The sequence below is a fragment of the Chlorocebus sabaeus genome, chromosome 15, assembly GCF_047675955.1.
Source record: "Chlorocebus sabaeus isolate Y175 chromosome 15, mChlSab1.0.hap1, whole genome shotgun sequence".
Lineage (NCBI taxonomy): Eukaryota > Metazoa > Chordata > Mammalia > Primates > Cercopithecidae > Chlorocebus > Chlorocebus sabaeus.
The window spans coordinates 2360298-2385025 of NC_132918.1; the positions used below are offsets into that span (position 1 = coordinate 2360298).

General features: G+C 39.9%; 1 protein-coding gene across 14 annotated transcripts in view; it reads left to right on the forward strand.

Moving 5' to 3' along the window:
• LRRFIP2 (LRR binding FLII interacting protein 2) overlaps nucleotides 1-24728 on the forward strand; it is a 132189-nt gene that overhangs the window by 4949 nt on the left and 102512 nt on the right. For 13 of the 14 annotated variants that reach the window (XM_007971800.3, XM_007971801.3, XM_073023372.1 and 10 more), the window contains one exon: nucleotides 21990-22134. In XM_007971800.3, the coding sequence (XP_007969991.1) occupies nucleotides 22045-22134 (90 nt within the window). In that variant the 5' untranslated portion in view covers nucleotides 21990-22044. Of the gene's footprint in view, nucleotides 1-16942; nucleotides 16991-21989; nucleotides 22135-24728 lie in introns of all 14 variants that reach the window. The other variant, XM_073023361.1, reaches the window with a different exon arrangement.

Consider the following 24728-nt stretch of genomic DNA (forward strand, 5'->3'; position numbering starts at 1 on the left):
TGGCGTTTGCCCAGGGTCTATTTTGAGACCTTGTCAAAGCTTGCCTGACAGAACCTACCACATAACCATAATCTGGCCTGGTCCTGCTGCAAGTCAGGAAGGCCTGTGGTTTAGGATCAGTAGCAACCGCAGAAGGGGGAGTTAAAAGGACATTTTGCCTTCAGAAGATTAAGGCTAGGTTTTGGGGTGAATATCTACTTAGCCTGTATATCCGAGGATCCAAGTTTTTGCTGCTACCTCCTCCTCCCCTGCTTCTTCCTCTTATTAAGGAAAACTAAGGAGTAAAGGTTTTGTTTGTTTGTTTGTTTGTTTTGAGACAGGATCTCACTCTGATGCCCATGCTGGAGTCCAGTGGTATGAACACAGCTCACTGCAGCCTCGTCTTCCTGGGCTCAGGTGATTCTCCCACCTTAGCCTCCCAAGTAGCTGGGACTACATGCATACACCACCACACAGGGCCAATTTTTGTATTTTTTGTTGAGACGGAGTGTCCGCATGTTGCCCACGCTGGTCTCCAACTCCTGGGCTCACGTTGTTCACCCACCTTGGCCTCCCTAATTGCTGGGATTACAAGCATGAGCCACTGCGCCCGGCCAGGAGGAAAGTTTTTAGAAAAATGTGCACAAGAAAGAGCATAGGGATTGTGCCAGCATTGATGTTATCTTCTGGTTATATGAGAGTGTTTGCCAAAACTCAGTCGAATGTTTTACAATAGGGAAAAAGCATTATTGTTACTGGCATACGGAGGGCCCCAGTTAAAATAGCAGTCCAATTCAGAGACCTTCGTATTTGTCGATAGGATCAAAAGGACTGTTGGAATAATGGACTATTCTACAGGATTATTTTGAGTTCAGATAGATAAATTAGCTTCTTCCCAAATTCTCATTCTGTTTTTCCTGTGGTACTATATAGTATCATGAAGTTTTATCTTTAAACTCTTAGTTTGTACTATGTGGTGTCTTATGAAAACCTTGATTTGTTTATACTTAGTGAATGAAACACTTGAGTTTAAAGTTCTTTGACTGATGTCACTTCTTAGGCTAGAAAGCTGTTAAAGAACTTGGTGTTCCACCCTTAGACCAAGGTTCATGTCACCATATTTAACTGCAGCTTTGTATTACAGTCAAGATTGTTTGAAGAATTTGGCATGGACTCCTTCACCCCCACTTTTTTGCTTTAGATTAGATTGTGACTAGAGGAAATTTAGTTTTCCTTTGCCGTCAGTTATTTGCGGTTGTTCACATTTATGATGATGAGAATGATGGATGATAATGTGTTTAGGATTCAGTGTGAGGAGAAAGAATAAACTCGTATTTTTCTTTCTTCGTCATCAGTTTATTCCCATTTTCTTATTTTCCCTTCTCTGTCTCAGCCTTCGTTTCATCCTCAGGGGAAAAAAAAAGAAAAAAGAAAAAGAAAAGAAATAAAGACCAGCAGAGAAAGAAAGTGGTAAAGAGCTGGGGAAAGCCTTGGAATACATATCAGGGTGCTTTCTCAGAGGTGGACTATAAACATCTTCGTTAAAGAATCATGGATTATCTTTTTCCATTGTTTTCATTTTGAACCCTGTATATCTTAGTGTTCCTTCATTACCACATTTTAGCTACTTTTGATATAACAGATAACTTTACTGCTTTAGGGAAGCAAATTTAATTTTTATGTTACTGTTCTGAGCATGTTGTTCCTTACATGCCCACTTTCCTAAGTAGAAATATATTAATAGCTAGGAGCAATCTTTTGGCTTTCTGTTTTGTAAGTTAGAGTATACTGTACTGTATGCAGAGGATTAGGATGTTAAAATATTTATTTCCCTGTTAAATGGCTTAAATCATGAAGAAACTGAATATATAGCGTTGCCTTTTTTAAAAAGTAAGTATCCCAGTTAAGTGACCCAAGGATTATAGGACTAAATATAGTAAAAAATTCAGCTTTAGATTAGATGTTTTTTCCCCTGTCACAGATAATGCGGTATCTAGGTGAACAGTCAAGGAAATGAGAGGGCATTGTTCTTGTTGTCTTGCCAGATTCATCCTTTGCAATCAAATAAAGTTTGTTTTGTTTTTAAAATTGTGGTAAAATATAGATAATATAAAATTTACTCTGTTGACCTTTTTTAAAATTTTTATTATGGTAAAATACAGTTGTTTGTTGCTTAATGACAGGAATGTCTGGGTAATGCATCATTAGGTAATTTTGTCATGCAAACACCACAGAGTGTACTTCCACTAACCTGGACAGTGTGGCCTACTACACACCTAGACTATATGGTATAGTCTGTGCTTCCTAGGCTATAAACCTGTGCAGCGTGTTACTGTGCCGAATACTGTAACTGTAGACAATTATAACACAATGGTAAATTTTTGTGTGTCTAAACATAGAAAAGATACAGTTAAAATATGATATAAAAGATTAGAAAATAGGCCAGGCATGGTGGTGTGCACCTGTAATTCCAAGGCTGAGGTAGGAGGATCACTTGAGATCAGGAGTTCTAGGCTGTAGTGTGCTATGAGCACACCTGTTAATAGGCAGTGCGTTCCAGCCTGGGCAACATAGTGAGGCCCCATCTCTTAAAAGGGCACACCTGTATAGGACAGCTCCATTATAATCTTATGGGACCACTGTAATATGTGTAGTCCGTTGTTGACTGGAACATCCTTATGCAGCACATGACTGTATACATAACCTAAAATTTATCATTTAAACCATTTTTAAGTGTACAATTTGGTGGTATAAAGTACATTTACATTATTGTGTAACTATCACCTCTATGCATGTCCATAACTTTTTCGTCATCCCAAGCAAGCTCTGCCCATTAAACAATATCACCTCATGCTCATAGCCCTTGGTAACCATCGTTCTACTTTTTGACTCTATGAATTTGTGTACTGTAAGTACCTCGTATAAATGGAATTATGTAATAGTTGTCTTTTGTGTCTGGCTCATTTCTCTTAGCATGATCTCTTCAAGATTCATCCATGTTGTAGCATGTATCAGAATTTCATTTGTTTTAAGACTGAATAATATTCCTTTGTGTGTTTATACCATATTGTTTAATCACCTGTTGATAGTTGGGTTGTTTCCATCTTTCTGCTTTTGGGAATAATGCCACCATGAATATGAGTAAACAAATATCTGTTCGAGTGCCACATTCAATTCTTTTGTGTATGTACCTAGAAGTGGAATTGCTAGTAATTTGATAGTTATCAAATTTTATTTGGTAATTCTATGCTTAGTATTTTGAGGAACCACCATACTGTTTTCCATAGTGGCTACACCATTTTACATTACCACCAGCAATGCACAAGGGTCCCAATTTCTCCACATCCTTGCCAACACTTGTTATTTTCTGTTTTCTTATTGATTGATTTTTATTTATGTCGAGCCAGGGTCTCACTCTGTCACCAAGACTGGAATGCAGGGGCCCGACCACAGCTCACTGTAGCCTTGATCTCCCGGGCTCAAGTATTCCTTTCCACTTCAGTCTCCTGAGTAGCTGGGAGCACAGGTGTGCACTGCCGTGCCCGGCTAATTTTTGTACTTTTTGCAGAGGCAAGGTCTCTCCATGTGGCCCAGGAGGGTCTCAAACTCCTGAGCTCAAGTGATCTGCCAGCCTCGGCCTCCCAAAGTGCTGGGATTACAGGTGTGAGCCATTGTGCCTGGTCCTGTTTTCTTTTTTTCTTTTTTTTTTTTTTTTGTGATGGAGTCTTGCTCTGTATCCTAGGCTAGAGTGCAATGGTGCAGTCTCAGCTCATTGCAACCTCTGCCTCCTGGGTTCAAGCAATTCTTCTGCCTCAGCCTCCCAAGTGGTTGGGACTACAGGCACCCGCCACCACACCCGGCTAATTTTTGTATTTTCAGTAGAGACAGGGTTTCACCCTATTGGCCAGGCTGGTCTCGAACTCCTGACCTTGTGATCTGCCCACCTCGGCCTCCCAAAGTGCTGGGATTACAGGCGTGAGCCACTACACCTGGCCTGATTGTGCCTGGCCCTGTTTTCTAACAGAAAAATGTCTAGAGATTTTAAAATAAAATCTCTAATAGGGTGGTATCTCACTGTGGTTTTGATTTATATTTCCCTGGTGATGAGTAATATTGTGCATTGTTTCTTTTTCGCTTTTCTTTTCTTTCTTTCTTTCTTTCTTTTTTTTTTTTTTTTGACAAGATTTTGCTTTGGCACCCAGGCTGGAGTGTAGTGGCACAATCATGCCTCACTGCAGCCTCGACCTCCTGGGCTAAAGTGATCCTCCCACCTCAGCCTCTCCAGTAGCTGGGACCACAGCACAGGCATGTACCACCATGTTCAGCTGATTTTCTTTTCTTCTTTTTTTTGAGACAGAGTTTTCCTCTTGTTGCCCAGGCTGGAGTTCAATGGCATGATCTCTGCTCACTGCAACCTCTGCCTCCTGGGTACAAGCAATTCTTCTGCCTCAGCCTCCCAAGTAGCTGGGATTACAGGCATGTGCCACCACGTCCAACTAATTTTGTATTTTTAGTAGAGATGGGGTTTCTTCACGTTGACCAGGCTAGTCTTGAACTTCCGACCTCAGGTGATCCGCCTACCTCAGCCTCCCAAAGTGCTGGGATTACAGGCATGAGCCACAGTGCCCCGCCTCTTTTTTTTATATTTTGTAGACACACGTTGCCTAGGCTGGTCTCCAACTCCTGGGTTCAAGCAACTTTGTCCAGGCTGGTCTCCAACTGCTGGGCTCAAGCAATACTCCTGCCTCAGCCTCCCAAAGTGCTGGGATTACATATGTTGAGCCACCAGGCCCGGCTGAGCATCTTTTCATGTGACCATTTGTGTATCTTGTTTGAAGAAACGTCTACTTATGTCTTTTATCTTTTTAATTGGGTTTTTGTTGTTGCTTAGTTGTAGTTCTTTATATCATTCCGTTATCAGCAATATAATTTGTAATTTTTTTTTTTATTCCATGGGTTGCCTTTTTACTTTCTGATAGTGTGCTTTGATGTACACAGTTTTTATTTTATTTTATTTTAAGATGGAGCCTTGCCCTGTCACAGCCTGGAGTGCAGTGGACCAATCTTGGCTTACTGCAACCTCCACCTCCCGGGTTCAAGCTATTCTCCTGCCTCAACCTCCTGAATAGCTGGGATTACAGGCACATGCCACCATGCCTGGCTAATTTTTGTATTTTTAGTAGAGACGGGTTTTCACCATGTTGGCCAGGCTGGCCTTGAACTCCTGACCTCGTGATCCGCCTGCCTCGGCCTCCCAAAGTGTTAGGATTATAGGTGTGAGCCACCGCACCCTGCCTAAAGTTTTTAATTTTGATGAAATCCAACTTACCTTTTCTTTTGTTGCTTATGCTTTTGGTATTATGTCTAAGAAATCATAGCCAAATTCAATATCATGAAGTTTTTCCCATATATTTTCTCCTACGAATTTTATGGTTTTAGCTCATTTGTTTAGTTCTTTGATCCATTTTGAGTTTTTTCTTTTTTCTTTCTTTTTTTGAGACAGAGTTTCTTTCTTGTCGCCTAGGCTAGAGTGCAATGGTGCAATCTTGGCTCACTGCAACCTCCACCTCCTGGGTTCGAGTGATTCTCTGGCCTCAGCCTCCCGAGTAGCTGGGATTACAGGCGCCTGCCGCCATGCTCAGCTAATTTTTGTAGTTTTAGTAGAGACAAGGTTTCACTGGTCAGGCTGGTCTTGAACTCTTGACCTCAGGTGATCCACCTGCCTTGGCCTCCCAAAGTGCTGGTATTACAGGCATTAGCCACCATGCCCGGTCCCTGAGTTAACTTTTCTATATGGTGTAAGGCAGTGATCCCCAACCTTTTTGACACCAGGGACCAGTTTTGTGGAAAGCAATTTTTCCGTGGACGGGGGTGGAATGGGTGGGGGAATGGTTTTGGGATGAAACCATTTCTTCTCAGATGATCATCAGGCATTGGATTTTCATAAAAACACACAATCTAGATCCCTCACATGCACAGTTCACTATAGGGTTCGTGCTTTTTTTTTTTTTTTTTTTTTGAGACAGAGTCTTGCTCTGTCACCCAGGCTGGAGTGCAGTGATGCAATCTTGGCTCACTGCAAGCTCCGCCTCCCAGGTTCACGCCATTCTTCTGCCTCAGCCTCCCGAGTAGCTGGGACTACAGGCGCCTACCACCACACCTGGCTAATTTTTTTATATTTTTCGTAGAGATGGCGTTTCACCGTGTTAGCCAGGGTGGTCTTGATCTCCTGACTTCGTGATCCACCTGCCTCGGCCTCCCAAAGTGCTGGGATTACAGGCGTAAGCCACCACACCCGCCCGGCTGCAAGACAGTCTTATATAATGTAGCATAGTTATGGGAGTAACATCCTATGTAACCTTTGCCATATTCTGTTGGTTAGAAGTAAGTCACAGGACTCACCTACATTCATGGGAGAAGTAATTATACAAAGATGTGAACACTAGGAAGGGGGATTACGGTGGGGAACCACCTTAGAATTTGTTGACCATAACTGATTACAAAATAGCATGTTTTAGAAACTTTTTTTTTTTTTTTTTTTTGAGATGGCGTCTTGTTCTGTCGTCCAGGCTGGAGTGCAGTGGTGTGATCTTGGCTTACTGCAACCTCCACCTCCCGCCTTCAGTTTTCCCACCTTAGCCTCCCATGTGGCTGAGATTGCAGGCACCTGCCTCCGTGCCCGGCTAATTTTTGTATTTTTGGTAGAGATGGGGTTTCACCCCATGACCAGGCTGATCTCGAACTCCTGACCTCAGGTGATCTGCCCACTTCAGCCTTCCAAAGTGCTGGGATTGCAGGCGTGAGCCGCCGTGCCCGGCCATATTAACCAATTTTTGTTTAAAAAATAATGTTATTAAAATAGGAGTATCTTCAGATGATGGGGCTTACTGGTGGTTTTATTGTTGTTTTGCGTTTCTTCACTATTTCATCCCACTTTCCCTCCCTGCAACATTCCAATTTTGAAATTTTAAAACAATAGTTGGTGTTTTCATTATAATGAAATAAATATTGTTTACTGATCAGCCATGTAGTATATCATACTTGTTTCCTTTCTTGTTTAACTTTGTTTTTTCAGGGAGTTAAAATTTGACTTTGACGTTTGCATAATTTTCTGTTTACCTGTTGCTTTCCCCCTAAATGCTCCAACAGATTTTTCAAGAGCCTTTATCTATCTTGTCTGTTTATCTGTTTATCTATGTGTCCATCCATCTATTCTAGCTTACAACATCAATTAATTTATAAGTTATAAAACTAATTTATAATAATTAGTTGTGAACTATAGAGAAATATAAAACAAAAATATAGTTTTAGGAAGAGTAATACATGAACACCTGTGATCTCATTACCTAAGTCAAGAAATTACATATTACAGTTATCCTAGAAGTTTCCTCAAGATATCCTTTAATGGCACCCCCTCCCTCTCAGGAAATCACAAGCCTATTTTAACACATTATTCATTCTCTTGGGACCATTCTCTGCTCAAGCCTGCAATATCCTCCATGTCCATACATGTATTTTTGGCCAAAATGTTTAATTTTGAAAAACTGAAAAGCTCTACTACCTCTCTGAGTCTGTTAGTCAGGATAGGGGATAGGCTGAACTACTTTAGTGAATAATTACCAAATCAGTGGTTTTTAATGCAAAATTTCTCACTCACTTCTTTGCTGTGAGTTGAAAAGCAGTGACAGAGTGGTAGTCTGTTCCACAGAGTCATTGAGGGACTCAGGCTGCTTTCGACTAGTGATTCTACCAACCCCTGGGGCCTCAGAGACTTTGAGTTTCCTGCATCTGGCTGGCAGATGTGAGGACAAAGAGAGGGACTGTGGTAGATTGCATGGCAAGTTTGGTGGGCCAGGCCAGGATGTGGTATACATCTGTTTTGTCCACATTCCACTGGCTAGAACTGAGTCAAATGGCTACACTTAACTGCAAGGAAGAAAAGGGAAAATGCCTTGGTGAACAATAAGCCAATCTCTGCCATGGTATGTATCCCTAAGAAGTATATCATTTTGTTTTGGAAAGCTGAATAGCAAGCATCAGCTGAGGCTGTGAAGGGAAAGGTACATACTGCTGCTATTAGATGAAAGCTCCCAGCAGATAAGCTGAAAAGAGTCTTCCTTGATCCTTTTTGGCAAGTCATTGGGAAAGTTTGTTAGTGAGTCTGGAGAAACACAGGCTCACCATAATCAGGGAATCTGGTGAAACTAAAGTGTTTACAGGATACTATGGTAAATATCTAGAAGAAATGTGATTGGGAGAGTAGATTGCTCTATGTGGTTTTGCTTCTAAGCTAAGCTCATCATGCTCTAGCTCTCAAGAATAAGGAAAAGCAAAACACATCTGTGCTGTGAAATAAGACTTCAGCCCATCTAGGCTCCAGGAACTTCATCAGCACGGGGTCAAGACAAACTAAATTCTAATGAAAACCTGGACCAGGCACATCTCATGTTAAATGGTTGTGCCCCAAAGGCTGTGGGGATTTTGGTAATGAGAGTCCTTCATTGTGTCTCTTGAGTCATATTGCTCTAATCTGTAGCTTTCTTTCTGAGATACCTATTATTCTTCTGGAGATTCCCTTTTGCCCCTCTTCTTTGTTTATTTCCTGTATGCTAAGTTTCCCTCTCTGTGGTTTTTCACTTTTACTTGGTGAAGCCTATCTTCTAGTAGCTTAGTGACAAAGAGTGTAAAAGAGGTAAATTTTTGAGACCTTTCATGTCCGAAAATGTCTTTAATAATCAAGTATGAGAAATAGAGGGATTTGACTGATACAGGCTACTTATAGATCATCTATACTTTTCCTTCAGGAGTTTGAAGGCATCATTCTATCGTCTTCTTGTTTCCAGAATCACTTTTGAAAGTCTTGAAGCCATTCTTAATCCTTGATGTGTGGCCTGACTTTCCCACCCCATGAAAGGTTGTAAAGTCATCTTTGTTCTCATTGTTTAAAATTCTCTAAGATATGCCTTGGTGTGAACTCAGGACTTGTGTTGAACACTTTGGGCCCTTTTAGTCTGGCAACTCATGTTCTTAACTTCTGGGAAGTCATTTGATTAATAATTTATTTTTGTTTTCTTTTTCTCTCTCTGTCTTTTCTTTTTTTTTTTTTGAGACAGAGTCTTGCTTTGTCACCCAGGCTGGAGTACAGTGGCATCAACATGACTCACTACAACCTTGACCTCCTGGCCTCAAGTGATGCTCCCGTCTCAGTCCCCACCACGCCTAGCTAATATTTGTAGTTTTTGATAGAGATGAGAGGAGGTTTTGCCATGTTGCCCAGGCTCGAACTCCTGAACTCAAGGGATCTGCCCGCCTTGGCCTCCCAAAATGTTGGGATTATAGACATTAACCACCACACCCAGCCTGTTTTCTCTTTCTCTAGTTAGTTGAATGTTGGTCCCTCTGGACTGATACTTTAACCTTATATATTTTTCTTTCTTATTTTCTACCTCTCTCTTTTTTTTTTTTTTTTTTTTTTTCCTGTTTTCTGTCAGACTTCCTGAACTTTATTTCCCAACCTGAGTTTTCTAAAACTAATTTTTTTATTCAGGTACTATTCATGTATCATAAAATTTTCCCCTTTAAAGTAGTGACCTTTTCAGTGGTTTTTTAGTGTAGTCACAAAGTTGTGCAGCCATCAGCACTAATTCCAGAAGTGTTCATTACCCCCACAAAGAAACTTCATACCATAGCAGTCCTCTCCATTTCCTCTTTACCCGAGACTGTGGAAAGCACTAGTCTATTATACTTTCTGTCCTTATGGATTTACCTGTTCTGGACATTTTACATAAATGAAGTTATTCAATATGTAGTTTTTGTGTCTGGCTTTTATCACTTTTCAGGATTTACTCTTGTTGTATGTAGCACGAGTTGATACTTTATTCCTTTTTGTTGTTGTTGTTGTTTTCTTTCTTGAGACAGTCTTGCTCTGTTGCCCAGGCTGGAGGGAGTGTAGTGATGCGATCTTGGCTTACTGTAACCTCTGCCTCCTGGGTTCAAGCGATTCTCATGCCTCAGCCTCCCGAGTAGCTGGGATTACAGATGCGTCCCACCGTGCCTGGCTAATCTTTTTTTTTTTTCAGATGGGGTTTCACCATGTTGACCAGGCTGGTCTCCAACTCTTGACCTCAAGTGATCCCTTTGCTTTGGCCTCCCAAAGTGCTGGGATTACAGGCATGAGCCATCATGCCAGGCCCAATATATTTGTTTTTATGGCTGAATGATATTCCATTGTATGGATATGCCACATTTGCTTATCTGTTCATCAACTGATGGACATTGGGATTGTTTTCACTTTTGGCTGTTAGGAATAATGCTACTGTGAATATTTCAGTTACAAGTTTTCGTGTGGACATAAGTTTTCAGTTCTCTTGAGTATATACCTAAGAGTGTAATTGCTGATTTCTACTATGTTTTTAATTTCTGCTATCATGTTTTAATTTGCAAGATCTTGTATTCTCTGAATTTTTTTTTTTTTTTTTTTTTTGAGGCAGAGTTTTGCTCCTGTTGCCCAGACTTGAGTGCAATGTCATGATCTCGGTTCACTGCAACCTCTGCCTCCTGGGTTAAAGTGATTCTCCTGCCTCAGCCTCCTGAGTAGCTGGGATTACAGGCGTGTGCCACCATGCCCAGCTAATTTTGTATTTTTAGTAGAGATGGGGTTTCACCATGTTGGTCAGGGTGGTCTCGAACTCCTGACCTCAGGTGATCCGCCTGCCTTGGCCTCCCAAGGTGTTGGGATTACAGGCTTGAGATACTGTGCCCGACCCTATTCTCTGAAAATTTTAATAGCCTCTTGTTCTTGTTTCATGGCTATAATTTGTCTTAATTTTCTGAAGATATTAATGATGGTTAATTTTGAAGTTTTCTTCTTCCTGTGCAGTTTATTTTCACAAAGTTATTCTTTTGAGTTAGGGGATTTTCACAGACTTCTTGGTTTGAAAGTAGGTGGGGTTGGTCAATGTTGACCTCCCTCGAAGAGCGGTATATATTTTGGTAGCAGGGTGGGTGATTTAAAGGTGGCTGAAGCAGTCCCACATTTCAAAATGCATACTTTCACCTAAGCCCACACTTCCTACTCCATTCCTATTCCCATTGCTCACCCTTCCCTTCCCCAGAGCTCCTTTGTCTTCTAGAACTTCTGATATCCTGGGGAATAGGAGATAAAGTTGAAGCTGAGGTAGTAGCCTAGCAATGGAAAGGGGGACCTGGAGGTCTAACTACTTAATATAAAGACTTTTAAGTGATTTTTTTTTGTTTTGTTTTGTTTTGCCTAGGGCTTACTCATTGGGCTCACGCAGTCCTTCTGCCTCAGCCTTGCAAGTAGCTGGGACTACAGGTGTGAGTCACTATACCTGGCTAATTTTTGTGTCAAAACCCCAGCTGCCTTTTTTTCCCCCCTCTTTTTCTTTCCTTTTTTTTCCCAGAAATTGAGAAACTCAGGTTGGGTACAGTGGCTCACGCCTGTAATCCCAGCACTTTGGGAGGCGGAGACAGGTAGATCACCTGATGTCAGAAGTTTGAGAACAGCCTGGCCAATGTGGTGAAACCCCATCTCTATTAAAAATACAAAAATTAGCCAGGTGTGGTGGCACATGCCTTAGTAATCCCAGGTATTCAGAAGGCTGAGACAGGAGAATTGCTTGAGTCGGGGAGAAGGAGGTTACAATGAGCCGGATCGTGCTGCTGCACTCCAGCCTGGCTGATAGCGAGACTCTGTGTCAACGAAAACAAAAAAGAGAAAGTAACAAACTCATTCTAAAATTTATATGGGAATGCAAGGGCCCTAGAATAGCCAGTGTTAGAGGAAGAACAAAAAATTTGGAGGACTCACTTTTCCCAATTAAAAAATTTACCTCAAAGCTATGTTAATCAAGATGGTGTGATACTGGCGTAGGATAGCCATTAAGCTCAGTGAAATAGAATTAAGTATCCGGAAAGTAAATCCTTTTATGGTCAGTTGATTTTTGACAAGGGTGGCAAGATAATTCAGTGGGAGAAAGAATGGTCTTTTCAACAAATGATGCTGGTACAAATAGATATCCATGTGCAAAAGTGTGAAGTTGGATCTCTGCCTCATACCATACACGAAAATGAACTGAAAATGGATCACAGACTTAAATATAAGAGATAAAACTGTGAAACTCTTAGAAGAAAATGTAAAAATAAATCTTCATGGCCTTGAGGTAGGTTTCTTGGATATGACATCAAAAGAAGCAACAAAAGAAAAAAATGGATAAATTGGACTTCTTCAAAATAAAAACTTTTGTGCTTCAGAGAACCTTCTCTCTGATCTCTTTACCACTTTTATTTTCCCAGTGTTCTCTTTTGTCTACTTACAAGGCAGTGACAGTGCTATGTAAATAGTGCCTTGCAAATTCTCAGTAGATATTTGTTGAAAAGGGAAAAATTAAAGGTACGTGATAGGTTTTATTTTATGAAAATTTCTAGTTTTAGAGCCTCCTTCATATTGATTGCACTTTTTTTAAATATTGAAAAATTATATCCTCCTTACATGTGTTCCCGTTTCTCTTATTTTTTGTTTCATCTTGATTCTTTGGTTCTTTGCTACCTGGGCTTATATTTTTCTTTCTAATACTTCTAGTCCTTTCCTGTTTTCTGCTTTATTTCACGCTTTTTTTTTTTTTTTTTTGGATGTGGGATCTTGCTCTGTTGCCCAGGCTGGAGTGCAGTGATACGACCTTGGCTCATTGCAACCTCTGCCTCCCAGGATCAAGCAATTCTCCTGCCTCAGCCTCCCGAGTAATTGGGATTACAGGCATGCGCCACCATGCCTGGCTAACTTTTGCATTTTTAGTAGAGATGGGGTTCCACCATGCTGGCCAGGCTGGTCTCAAACTCCTGACCTCAAGCAATCCCCCTGCCTCGACCTCTCAAAATGCTGGGATTACAGGTGTGAGCCACCACTGCCTGACCTGTTTCACACTTTTAAGTCTTTCCTACTCTTAGCAATATGTAATTGTCAGTCTTCCTTTCTTTTATCCTCTGATTGTATGTCCATACATCTCTGAGATACTTTAAAAGGTATCAAGAAAGGAAGCTATTTGAATGGTACTAGAAAGTGGTTTGCTTCTCAGAAAATACAGATAAGTGAATTGTTGTTTAGTCTATCTTCCTAATTTGGGTTCTGCACAGTTGATGAAATAGTATAAAGATTTATGTCCAACATATAGCCCATTTATTCTGTAAATGAACATTAAATGAACATAAATTTACCAAGTAAAGAAATGCAACTGCTGGCATGTTATCGTATGAAGAGAGGAAATGGAAAGATAATCAGTTGCATTGGAGATATGAGGATAGTGGGTAGTCAAAATATGAGACTTTAAAAATATCTTCGGTAATTCTTAGGACAACTGACTATAAAAGTAGAAGGAATGATTATGTAGGTTCTCATCTTTGTAAGCATTATTCTTTATGAAGTATGAGTTTAAATGAACCATTATAGTTTCTAATGTTGTTCTGACATTTAGTTTGTGTTTAGCATTTGCCTTTCCTTGTTTTGCCAAGTTTTCCAGTTTTGCCTGTATATATTTTTTTCATTTTGTACTTTGCCTCAATTTCTGAATATACCTTCTATATTCTTCCTGTAGGTTCTGCTAATGATTTATTCATTTTAATGTAACGATCTCATTTAGATATTTGCAGGATTGATGTCTTTAACTGTAATCCCTCCCTCCCTCTTCTTTTCCCCCCTCTCTCCTCCCTCTCCTTCTCATTGTCTTCCTCTCTCTTTCCTTTCCTTTTTTCCTCTTCTGGTTGGAGCCATTTTCTGCCTGCCTATAATCTTTATTTTATCTTACTTTTTCGAGACAAGGTCTCACGCTGTCATCCATGCTGGATTGCAGTGGCGTGATCAAGGCATACTGCATCCTCTACCTCCTGGATTCAAGCAATCCTTCCACCTCAGCCTTCCAAGTAGTTGGGACTATAGGTGTGTGCCATCACGCCTGGTTAATTTTTGTATTTTTTGTAGAGACAGGGTTTCACCGTGTTGGCCAGGCTGGTCTTGAACCCTTGGGCTCAAGTGGTCTGCCTGCCTCAGCCTCCCAAAGTACTGAGATTACAGGCATGAGCCACAGTGCCCTGCCATAATCTTTAGTTTGTTTGTTTGTTTTGAGACAGGGTTTCATTCTTGTTGCCCAGGCTGGAGTCCAATGGCACGATCTTGGCTCACTGCAACCTCTGCCTCCCGGGTTCCAGCAATTCTCCTGCCTCAGCCTCCCAGATAGCTGGGATTACAGGCAGGTGCCACTATGCCTGACCAATTTTGTATTTTTAGTAGAGACTGGGTTTCTCCATGTTGGTCAGGCTGGTCTCGAACTCCTGACCTCAGGTGATCCTCCTGCCTCAGCCTCCCAGAGTGCTGGGATTACGGGCGTGAGCCACCACACCCCACATAATCTTTATTTTTAATGTGCATGTAACTATTGGGTGTTCTTCAGTGCTATGATTACCTCTGCCTTCCTTTTCTTTTTCCCTCAAGATTTTTAATTGCAATTCCTAATTCCCATGCCTTTTTTTTCACCTAGTCATCCACACTTCTTAAGCAGTTACTCTTTCCCCAACATTTTATTATAAAAAATAAAAAATTTTTTTTTTTAGAGACAGAGTTTCACTTTGCTTTCCAGGCTGGTCTCAAACTCCTGGGCTCAAGCAATTTGCCTTCCTCGGCCTCACAAAGTGCTGGGATTACAGGAGTGAGCCACCATGCTTGGCCGATGATAAAAAATTTTAAACATAGCCTGAGCACGGTGGCTTTCGCCTGTAATCCTAGCACTTTGGGAGGCTGAGGCAGGTGGATCGCTTGAGCCCAGGAGTTCAAGATGAGCCTGGCCAACATGGCGAAACCTGTGTCTACCAAAAATACAAAAATTAGCCAAGTGCAATGGTGTGGGCCTGTAGTCCCAGGTACTTGGGAGACTGAGGCAGGAGAATCGCCTGAGCCTGGGAGGCAGAGGTTGCAGTGAGCCGAGATCGAACCATTGAACCATTGCTCTCCAGCCTGGGAGACAGAGTGGGAGACCCTGTCTCAAAAAACAATTTTTTTTAAACATACAGAAAAATTGAAAGAGTTGTGCTGTGAACGGTAATGTACCTACCATCTGGATTCCGTCATTTAATCTTTTGTTGTTGCAGTTTGAAGTAGCAGATCTCAGTACACTTCAACCCTAAATATTTTAGCATGCACATGATTGGCTAGAGTTTAATATTTGTATAGAGGACTTTTTTCTTTTGAGGTAAAATTTACATAGAACAATATGCAAATATTTTAAATACAACGTTTAATGATCTCTGTCTTCTGTTTCAAGTCACTTGTGTTCTACTAAGAAGACTAGCATAACTATTATAAGGCTGCACTCCCAAAACTTGGTTATTCATTTAGAGTTTTAAAAATAAACTTTGATACAAAGTTCCTTAAGAATTTCTCCTTTTTTGTTTTTATTATATACATGTGCTAGACAGCAAAATGATTATAGTTAAGGCATTTATTTTTTCCAAATTGTTCTGTACTATAGCAGAAACTCTTAGCATGGTTTAATGCTATTAGACAGTGCATGCTGGAGGAAATCAAGGATATTTTTGTTTAGTTAAAAGTATGAAATTATAAAGGCCAGGATTGCTTTTTTTTGTCAATTTCACAAGCTAAATATGAAAAACAGGTAGTTAATTCAGAATGCTTTAAATATTTATGGAGTGCTTTATAGTTTGTTAAATGCTTGGATTTTTCTTCATTCATTTGAGCCTCACATTAACCATGTTATATTGATGAAACTAATAAAGAGATGGAGGCATAGAAAGTGGGGAGGGTAACACAGCAAGTGGTAGTGCAATCAATTGAACTTGAATCTTTTCATTTTAAGTTTTGTCAAGTGGCAACAACTGCAATCACACTAAGTCTTTAGTTCAGGGACAATTCCATGTACTGAGATTTGTTTATGAATAACTACAGAATGTTTTCTTGTGCAGACTAGTGTTCACAGTAATGGCAGCTGTGATGCAAAGACATATAGGGACAATATTTTGAATTCTCCATGATGCAATACTTAGATATAAAGGAGCTGTCTATCAGGATCCAGATTAGGCACAGAACTTTCTAAGTGTCCTATATTTAGAATGTGACATACTGGTGCTACATGCACATTCTGTTCTTACAAAAGTGGACAATATCATGATTGAAGTGCCACTTTTACTGTGGCAAAATGCCTGTTGTTTCAGATGTGTATTATATGAGAAGCTCATTGGAGAAGAGAAAGCCTAATTGAAATATCTGTCTGTTTTGGAAGGTTTATATTCCACAAGATCCTGAAGATCCTTTCCTTCTTTTCCTTAAGTAGACAAATGCTTCATGATAAAACCATCCGGGGAACATCAACTTGACACTGTGTGGGTAAAGGACTTGACAAAAATACAGGCAGTTTTGTTCTTATCAATTGAGGAAAAGGTTTAGCTCTTTAAGTTGTTTGATACCACCAAGGAAACACTCGAAGGAGTTAATGTGCTCCTGAAGAAAAGTGTTCTTGAGGAAACTTTGGGGTAGAAATTTACGGCAAGTCCTTTAGGATCAGAAACAAAATAATCTATTTAAGGTTTCCTTTGAGTCTACATTCTCAGTTTTGTCATTTTGTTGAAAGATTTCCCACTGGCTATGTTAGGAATCTTATTTCTTTCAAGGTTTCCTCCATCACTGATACAGAATGACCTGGAGTTACTAGAAAATAGATTGCATGAGAACTGAAAAACCTTTCCTTTTTCCTTTTTTTTTTTCTTTTTTTGAGACAGGGTCTCCCTCTGTCACCCAGGCTGGAGTGCAGTGGTATTATCATGGCTCACCATAACCTTGACCTCCTTTGGCTCACATAGTCCTCCCACCTCAGCCTCCCAGGTAGCTGGGACTACAGGTGTTCATCAACTTGTCTGGATAATTTTTTCTTTTTTTTTGTAGAGACAGGATTTCACCGTGTTGCCCAGTCTCGTCATTTTTCTAATACTGGTAAGGAAACCTGCCTGCAGGGTACAAATAATACAGTTCTTTTAAAAGTGCTAGGTTATCCTTTGAGCTAGGTCATTCTTGATCTGTGTTATGTGAACTGAAAAAGGCAGCTGGACCTGGCCAATCAGTCATATAAACACCTAGGTGCCCTCTGTAGATATGACAAGAAGGATAAGGAAGATAGGAAGTTGTTCCTATTTCCTGCTTATCCTGTGCTGCTTTTTCCTCTCATCTCTTTCTCAGTGCTGCCTATTCTGGAGCTTGTTGAAACCATTTTGTTTGGAAGCAATTTTAAGAAAGAATTTTTTACATAAATCTGTGGTCCAGGAGTACTCTGGCAGGTGTAAGGCTTAGGCATTGTTAGTTGAGAAAGAAAGAAAATGGATCATGGGGATAGAGGAGAAAGAAAAGAAAGATTCAAAAGAATGCTACCAGCGGTGGTTTCAGATTGGTGTCTCAGTAGTATAGCATATTATGTTTAATTTGGATGTGATCCAGTTGGGGGCTAGTTTATTTTTTGCACCTTAGATTGGAATGTTTTTATTTTTATTTATTTATTTTTTTGAGATAGGGTCTCACTCTGTCACCCAGGCTGGAGTGCAGTGATCATGGCTCACTGCAGCCTCGACCTCCCAGGCTCAGTCAGTTCTCGCACCTCAGCCTCCCAAGTAGCTGGAATTACAGGCACATGCCAACATGCCTGGCTAATTTTTTTTAATTTTTGTAGAGACAGGGTTTTGCCATGTTGCCCAGGCTGGTCTCAAACTCCTATGCTCAAGCAGTTCTCCTGACTCAGCCTCCCAAAGTGCTGGGATTATTAGACGTGAGCTACCACGTCTGGTTTCAAAATGCGTCTCTTTTTCCTCAATGCTATTGAAATTTTAGAGAATTAAGAAAAAAATGCATCCATAATGCTATCTTCCTAACAAAACCACTGTTAAACTATTGATATACTTCTAGCCAAATCTATTTTTATTCTCTAATTATTTTTATGTGCCTGAAATTAGAAAATGCTTACATTTTTTCTCCTGCTTCTGTGAAATATCTTTCATTGTGTCCTTGGAAAGCTGACTGATGGACAAATATTGGATGATACCACAGTGCATTCACTAAATTGTCACTGTAGTCTGAAAAGGAACATTGTGTTGCATGTTGCTTTTTTTTAGTAGGTGGCTAATATTTGTATACACCATTACCATTTTTTTTTTTAATTTTATTTCGGCTGGTCATGTGGCTTATACCTGTAATCCTAGCACCTTGGAAGGCTGAGGCGGGTGGATCACCTGAGGTCAGGAGTTCAAGACCAGCCTGGCCAACATGGTGAAACTCCGTCTCTACTAAAATTACAAAATTAACCAGGTATGGTGGCACACACATGTAGTCCCAGCTACTCGGGAGGCTGAGACAGGAGAATCACTTGAACCCGGGAGGCAAAGGCTGCAGTGAGCCAAGATCGTGCCATTGAACTCCAGCCTGGGCAAGAAAGAGCGAGACTCCGTTTCAAAAAAAAATTTGTTTCAATAGTTTTTGGGGTACAGATGGTTTTTGGTTACATGGGTAAGTTCTTTAGTGGTGATTTCTGAGATTTTAGTGCGCCTATCTATCACCCAAGCAGTTTATACTGTACCCAATATGTAGTATTTTATTCCTTACCCCCCTGCGCTTGCCCCCACAACCAAGTCCCCAAAGTCTATTATATCATTCTTATGCCTTTGCGTCTGTATATTTTAGCTCCCAATTATAAGTGAGATCATATTATATTTGATTCTCCATTGCTGAGTTACTTCACTTAGAGTAATGGCCTCCAACTCTATCCAAGTCGCTGCAAGAGGCATTATTTCATTCCTTTTTGTGGCTGAGTAGTATTACATGGTACAGTGTATATACCACATTTTCTTTATCTGCTCGTCGGTTGATGAGCACTTGGGTTTTTCCCGTATCTTTGCAGTTGTGAATTGTTTTGCAATGAACATGTGTGTGCATGTGTCTTTTTCGTATAATAACTTCTTTTCCTTGGGTAGAGACCTAGTAGTGGGATTACTGGATCAAATGTAGTTCTACTTTTAGTTCTTTAAGAAATCTTCGGGTCATGCCTGGTGGCTAACGTCTGTAATCCCAGCACTTTGGGAGGCCAACATGGGCAGATCACCTGAGGTCAGGAGTTTGACACCAGCCTGGCCAACATGGCGAAACCCTGTCTCTACTAAAAATACATAAATTAGCTGGGCATGGTGGCGTATGCCTATAGTTCCAGCTACTTGGAAAGCTGAGGCAGGAGAATTGCTTGAACCTGGCAGGCGGAGGTTGCAGTGAGCCGAGATTGCACCATTGCACTCCAGCCTGAGCGACAAAGCGAGACTCCAATCTCAAAAAAAAAAAAAAAAAGAAATCTTCATATTGTTTTCCTTAGTGGTTGTACTAGTTTACATTCCCACCAGCAATGTATACACTATTACTATTAGTTAAGTGTATAATCTTTAAAATTATGCTGAAGATGATTGGAGACCCCTGAGAAAACTTTTCTGTCCTTTTCAGGAGTTGTTCTAATTTGTATCTGGGATATATCAGCTGCTACATTAAGAAGTACATTTTTTCATGTTTCCTTTTTTTTTTTTTTTTTTTTTTTTTTTGAGACAGAGTCTCGCTCTGTTGCCCAGGCTGGAGTGCAGTGGTATGATCTCGGTTCACTGCTACCTCCACCTCCACCTCCTGGGTTCAAGCGATTCTCCTCTCTCAGCCTCCCAAGTAGCTGGGATTACAGACATGTGCCATCTCACCTGGCTAGTTTTTGTATTTTTAGTAGAGATGGGGTTTTGCCATGTTGGCCAGACTGGTCTCGAACTCCTGATCTCCTGTGATTTGCCCGCCTTGGCCTCCCAAAGTGTTGGTATTACAGGCATGAGCCACCACACCCAGCTGGTGTTTCCATTTTTAAATGAGTTCTTAATAATCATATCCAGATATATCTTCTCTAGTGAAATAAAAGTAATAAACCATCATCAGTCTTTATTCTGGTGGACAGAATAATAAGCTAGCTCTGATGAATGAGAAATGGTGTCAGATAAGTTGCGAATGTCCTGAATCTTTATTGGAGAAAACTTCTTGGTGGAGTAGTTCTGCTTTATTTAGCCTGAATCAAGTAAATTCCAGTACATTAAAGTCATTTAGAATTTCAATATAGCCAATTCTGTGAGGACAGACTTACTTGAGAATTCTTTTGTGATTCATACTGTAATGAAATTTTGCTGGTTTATTTTGTTAAAGGAAGTCAAAATATTTTTAAGTTACGGAATATTTAGCTAAATGAGCTATACTTGTTAGCAATGTGTATAGAAGAAAACAGGTCACGAAATTTGGCTTGCATTCTTTCATGGTAATCTTTAATCTCAAATACCATGTGTTAGAAAGGTTAGATGGTCTTTTTCATCCTTATTATTTAATCCTGGCGGTTGGGTTTTTCTTCTCCCTTTTGTTAAAATAGGTCTAATAAGTAATACTAACAGGTTCACAGATATATTCTTTTTTTTATATTTTGAGAAGGAGTTTCCTTCTTGTTGCCCAGGCTGAAGTGCAGGGGTGCAACCTTGGCTCACTGCAACTTCTGTCTCCCGGGTTCAAGTGATTCTCCTGCCTCAGCCTCCCAAGTAAGCTGGGATTACAGGCATGTGCCACCATGTCCCACTGATTTTGTATTTTTAATAGAGATGGGGTTTCACCATGTTGGTCAGGCTAGTCTTGAACTCCTGACCTCAGGTGATCCACCCGCTTTGGCCTTCCAAAGTGCTGGGATTACATGCATGAGCCACCGCGCCTGGCGATATGTTCTTAATAATTTGACTACATCAGTTTTGTTCATCACTGTACCTTTAGCACCTCCTATAGTACCTGGTAACAACAGACACTCAGGTATTTGTTACATGGACAGTGTTGGTTATCATTAATTGCAGAATAATAAACTTTCATTTTTTTCTTTTTATGGTGGTTGGGTTTTTTTGTCCTTTTTTTTTTTTGAGATAGAGTCTCTGTCACCCAGGCTGGAGTCCAGTGGCATGATCTTGACTCACTGCAATCTCTGCCTCCTGGGTTTAGGTGATTCTTGTGCGTCAGCCACCGGAGTGGCTGGGATTATAAGCATGCACTACCAGGTCCGGCTAATGTTTGTATTTTTAGTAGAGATGGGGGTTTTACCACGTTGGCCAGGCTGGTCTCGAACTCCTGGCCTCAAGTGATCTGCCCGCCTCAGCCTCCCCAAGTGCTGGGATTACAGGTGAGAGCCACCGTGTCTGGCGTTGTTGTGATTTAATTGGAATTTTTCTTAAATTACACTAAAAGGCAAAGTTAGTTTTGTAACTATAAGGCTTAGTAGTAAAACCTCTTGAACATCTTCTAAAAGTTTAGGCTGAGTAACTTCTGAAATGTTTTTCATTCTGGGATGGAAATTGGTTTTAGAAATAACTATAGTTATTTATTTATTTATTTATTTATTTATTTATTTATTTATTTAGAGACAGAGTCTCACTTTGTCTCCAAAGCTGGAGTGGCGCAATCTTGGCTCACTACAACCTCTGCCTCCTGGGTTCTAGTGATTTTCCTGCCTCAGCCTCTCGGGTAGCTGGGATTACAGATGTGCGCCACCCTGCTTGGCTAATTTTTGTATTTTTAGTAGAGACAGGGTTTCACCATGTTGGCCAGGCTGCCCAGCTATAGTAATTTTGAGTGGTTAAGTAGAATTTCTGCTGATGGCAGCTTTCTGAGGCTAATATTATAATACACTCTCACAGGTTGCCGTGGGTAGCATAGTGAAAAGAGTTGGGAGATTTAGTAATTAGTATAAAATTAAATATTCTAAAATTTATTGGAATAATTTGGTAATGGGAAGAGGTATTTGGTGACTGATTTCTCTAAGAAAATATACAATTTCTCTTTTAAAAGTGAATGTATAAATGAACATGAAAATAGCACAGAAAGAAATAAATTATTATGTTTTTGTTTACTTCAGGGCTGAAAACACAGTTAAATCACTTTCAAAGTTAAAAGACTGTTAAGAACACAAGATGGGGACTCCTGGTTCTGGGAGGAAAAGAACACCTGTGAAAGACCGATTTTCTGCAGAAGATGAAGCTCTGAGTAACATTGCCAGAGAGGTATGTTTGGTAAATCCCCTCTCAACACTGAGTTGCACAGATGTATTGTAAAAATGCCGATTTGACAGAGATAGATGTTTACTAATTGAACTAGTTTCAGATGTTTATCATGAGCAAGATGTTATAACTGGTCTCTAAAATAGTGTATTAGAATAAAATATAGTTGGATATTATCAACAGAAATCAAATATAGAGATGAATCTCTGAACAACACGTTTTATTTGAGACAATAGAATTGTAATTTGGGCATACACACAGACTGCCTTGGTCTTTGGTATGTCCAAAGAACAAAGAAAAGATTGAAGTTTTTATTAGAGAAATGTTATGTGTTGTTTTGAAAGAAAATGCATTGGCACTAGCGAAGTTTTTGGGAGCTGGCATGCTCTGATTTGTGAGTGACTGTGGAAGGTAAAACTAGTCTTAGAGTTACAGCATTTCGTTTCCGCAGCTACTCGGTAAAACTGATCTTAAGGTTATAATAGGTCACTTCAGCAGCTGGCTTGCCAGATAATCCCTGGGCAGGTGCTTGTTCCCTAAATGCTTTTCGTTTCCTTTTCTTCCCCCCGGTCTCGTGACTCTAATTTAATTGGGTATGACAAGATAATTCCAATGTATATAATCAATTTTCACAATATCCAATGCATCCAAAATTAATTTTTCTTTATATTTTTGTGGGTTACTTGAGTTCCATGTACTTGTTATAATGTATTGAAATTTATAATTAATCTTTCGAATGTAAACTTAGGATAATTAGAATGTTGAAGATATGAGGACTATATAGACATACTCATTGGGCTATTCTGTTAATATGCTTTAGAGGTGGTATATAAATGTTGATGGAAACAATATTTCTTGTCTGTTCAGATTCAGTGTTTTATTTTTTGAAACATTGCAGTGGAATTTTTATGTTTAATTCTTTTAGTTGGTAACAGAACTTCTGGGGCAATTTTGTTTCAGTTTGTTGTAACTCAGAAAAAAGAAAAAGGGAAGGGGTGTCACCTGTTGAATCACTGGCAACATTTCCTGCAGTATATTGGAAATTTAACATGACTACCAGCTGGGATTTCTTAGTCAATTGCCAACTTTGTTTCAGACTCTATCTGCAACTGCAGACTGACCGTAAACTAATATGGTATGAGAGTTGCTTAGAGCATCATTAAGAGCATCATTAAATTATATTTTTTTTGGTGAGAATTATTACCATAGCACTTCCTCTTTGTTATTAGTAAATAACTCATTTAGGAATAGTGTAGTTTCCTTTTGACACATTACACACTCTTTTGATCCAGCTCATTGTTATGATTTTCCTTTTGGAAGCTACTCAGTTAGCTTTTGAATTAGAAGTCAAATGCTGTAGGAGGCTATTTGAAGCAAAGGAAAGTTACTACCTAAAACCTGATAAGAAATTGTGATATTACTATAACAAAAATACATTAAAAATCAGTGAGAGCGTTTGGATTGATTCCATGTCTTTGCTGTTGTGAATAGTGCTCCAGTGAACATACATGTGCAGGTATTTTTATAATAGAATGGTTTATATTCCTTCAGGTAATAGGATTGCTAGGTCAAATGGTATTTCTGGTTCTAGGTCTTTGAGGAATCACCACACTGTCTTCTACAATGGTTGAACTAATTTACATTCTCACCAACGGTGTAGAAGCATTCCTGTTTCTCCACAGCCTTGTCAGCATCTGTTGTTTCTTGACTTTTTAATAATCGCCATTCTGACTGGTGTGAGTGGTTTCTCATTGTGGTTTTGATTTGCATTTCTCTAACGATCAGTGATGTTGAGCTTTTTTTTCATGTTTGTTGGCTGCATACATGACTTCTTTTGAGAAGTATCTGTTCATGTCCTTTGCCCACTTTTTAATGGTTTTTTTTTTTTTTCTTGTAAATTTGTTTAAGTTCCTTGCAGATTCTGGATATCAGATCTTTGTCAAATGGATAGATTGCAAAAACTTTCTCTCATTTTGTAGTTTGTTCACTCTGATGGTAGTTTCTTTTGCCTTACAGAAGCTCTTTAGTTCGTTAGATCCCATTTGTCAATTCTTGCTTTTGTTGCAATTGCTATTGATCATGAAATTTTTGCCTGTGCTAATGTCCTTAATGGCATTGCCTAGATTTTCTTGTAGGGTTTTTATAGTTTTGGGTTACATTTGAGTTACATCAACTCTCAAATGCCCATCAATGATAGACTGGATAAAGAAAATGTGGTACATACACTCCATGGAATATTGTGCAGCCATAAAAAAGAACTATATCATATCCTTTGCAGGGACATGGATGGAACTGGAAGCCATTATCCTCAGCAGACTAACACAGGAACAGAAAACCAAACACCACATATTCTCACTTATAAGTGGGAGCTGAACAGTGAGAACACATGGACACAAGAAGGGGAATAACACACACTGGGGCCTGTGGAGAGGGAGCACAGTGGGGTGAGGGAGAGCACCAGGATAAATAGCTAATGCATATGTGGCTTAATACCTAGGTGATGGGTTGATGGGTACAGCAAACCATCATGACATATGTTTACCTATGTAACAAACCTGCAGGTCCTGCACATGTATCCCAGAACTTAAAATAAAATC